The 2,548-nt window shown below is 42.3% G+C and overlaps 1 protein-coding gene across 1 annotated transcript; it reads left to right on the forward strand.

The window, feature by feature from the left end:
• Positions 1-1,190: 1,190 nt before the first annotated feature.
• On the forward strand, positions 1,191-2,162 carry LOC119563626 (olfactory receptor 6F1-like). Its single transcript, XM_037877065.1, has one exon. The coding sequence runs from the start codon at positions 1,191-1,193 to the stop codon at positions 2,160-2,162; it is 972 nt and encodes a 323-aa protein (XP_037732993.1).
• Positions 2,163-2,548: the final 386 nt, after the last annotated feature.

The following is a 2,548-nucleotide window of genomic DNA, read 5'->3' on the forward strand; positions in this document are numbered from 1 at the left end:
TAGGTTTCTTAAGCATTTGGCCTTGGACAGTGTTTAGAACATTATTTCTAACTATTGTTCTGGTCTATCCCAGACTGTAAAGTTTGAGTGGAGATCATTTTCAGAGGAGGTGAGTAGAAGAAGGGGTTTGTTACGTGAATCAGAAATGGGGAAGCCATTGAACTGTAAATCTTGGAAGCTGCATCTTTGCTGTTTGTTTCTATTGGTTTGTGTCTCTTGGCTTTAAGATTGCAAGCTTCTTGGAGTAGGGGTGGCTTCTATGCTATGTTTGTGCAGTGCCTAGCACAATGGGCCTCCAACCACAGGTGGGACCTTAAGAATCTACCAGAAGACAAGAAGAAATAATAAACATAACTGCTATTTTCTAATTTTTTCCTTGTTACTGAGAATTTGAATTGGGGTTTTCAAAAGACACGAAGAAAAGTGGAAACAAGAATTCAATTTGTGAAAAATGGCACGGTTTCGCACTTTGTTTTCATTCCAATATGGAATAAAAATGAGACTCAAATTGGGTCCCATACATCCCAAATATGTGCCCTAAATAACGGGATAGAAAGCTGATTTTTTTCAGGTTTTTTTTTTATTAGAAATTTCACTCTGTACCTGAGATACCACCCTGATGAGATTTTCAGCTAAATTTACTGTGTTTTCATGAACTATTCCAGTTTCAACAAAATGGCATTTTTCAAAGGGATACAGTTTTCTAGATTTTTTTTTACCACTCTAGGAGCAAGTAACTCAAGCCTGGTTGAAGGACAGAAGAGTGTAAAGGATTTAGGAGTAGAAATCCTGTCAACTTTCAGTGCAACTTGTGCAAAAACTCCAACTCTGTCCCAAGTAGAGAGCAAAGTTTTCTTCCACGGTTAGTGATGAAAAGAAGGGGCCAAATCCTGAAACTTTCTCAGGGGTGGGAGGAGTGGGGTTGATCAGCAAGACCATTAAGACATGAAAGATACCATGGGATGAACATGCATCCTCATGGGCCTTATAAGAATGATTAATTGAGATCTCATCTTCATTGTAGAGATGGAAAGATGCACAAGGCAGGAAGGTGTTGAGTAGCACCCCTTTTCCCTTCTCGTATCTTAGCTTTATTAACAGATTGTGGGGTTTGCACTTCTGCACACCCAAATTTGTGTTCAACGTGTTTAAATGCCTTATGATCTCTCATGTCTTGACAGATGGACATCATGGCTCGGACAGAAATAAGAAACCAAACCACTGTGCAGGAGTTCATCTTACTGGGCTTTCCCGGCACTTGGTATTTCTGGATGTCCCTTGCTGTGCTGTTTTCTGTGATGTACGTCCTAACAATCCTAGGGAATGTGTCCATCATAGCCCTAGTGAAGACCCACCCATGTCTCCACACCCCCATGTACTTCTTCCTCTGCAATCTCTCCTTCCTGGAGATCTGGTACACCACAGCATGTGTCCCCAAGGCTATTGGTGTCATGCTGGGCACAAGCCAAACCATCTCTTTCACTGTCTGCCTCCTGCAATTGTTTTTTCTCCTCTCCATGGGTGCCACAGAATGTTTCCTCCTGGCCGTCATGGCCTATGACCGCTATCTGGCCATATGCCATCCATTGCGCTACAGCTCCCTCATGAACAGCACCTTTTGTGCTCAGCTGGCCCTTGCCTCTTGGCTGTGTGGTTTCCTGGCTACCTCTGTGCTCGTGTCTCTAATATCCAGGTTGCCTTTCTGTGGCCCAAATGTCATCAGTCATTTCATTTGTGACATAGATTCCTGGATAACCCTTTCCTTTGCTGACTTGCTCCTCGTTGAGCTGGCAACATTCATCGACTCATTCATTGTTGTCATGGTCTCATGTGCAATAACCGTAGTCTCCTACATTTTCATTATCTCCACCATATTGAGAATCCCTGCAGCCCAAGGCTGGCAAAAGGCCATTTCCACTTGCTCGGCCCATCTCACCGTCGTGACTATCTGGTACGGCTCTGCCATTTTTCTTTTTCTCAAGCCTTCTGCACAGAACTCACAGGATTTGAACAAAACTGTCAACATCTTTAACACTATTGTAACTCCACTATTAAACCCTTTCATTTACACCCTAAGAAACAAGGATGTGAAGGAAGCCTTGGGAAAGACAGTCAATCGAATATTAAGTGGTTTTAGAAAAGTAGAAATTTCATCAAAATGACCAAAACTTTAATTATAATGTCCTGAATGTAATTGATATAGGAAGCAAAAGGATTAAGTCATGGATTTTTCAAAAGACAGACAACTCCTTTTCTTTTGCAATTGCAGTCAGACCTGCAGCCTACCCCAAACCCTAATGTAACATTTCCTTAGTGCATGTTGTTGTCTTTGTTTTACAGCTTTCCCTATTTACTGTAACAACCTTGACAGATGAGCTCCAGTGGGAGGAGGAAACTTTTTTGTGTTGAAGATTCCAAGATGCTAGGTTTGAAAGTCACTCAGCAGGATCTGTATGGATGGATCCATTGTTAATTACATGAAGCCCAAGGGAGGGAGGTTTCCAACTTCCGTTGGATGTTGTAAGCCTTGCTGTGGCCCTAGGCAGGC

Source organism: Chelonia mydas, chromosome 13, assembly GCF_015237465.2.
Source record: "Chelonia mydas isolate rCheMyd1 chromosome 13, rCheMyd1.pri.v2, whole genome shotgun sequence".
Lineage (NCBI taxonomy): Eukaryota > Metazoa > Chordata > Testudines > Cheloniidae > Chelonia > Chelonia mydas.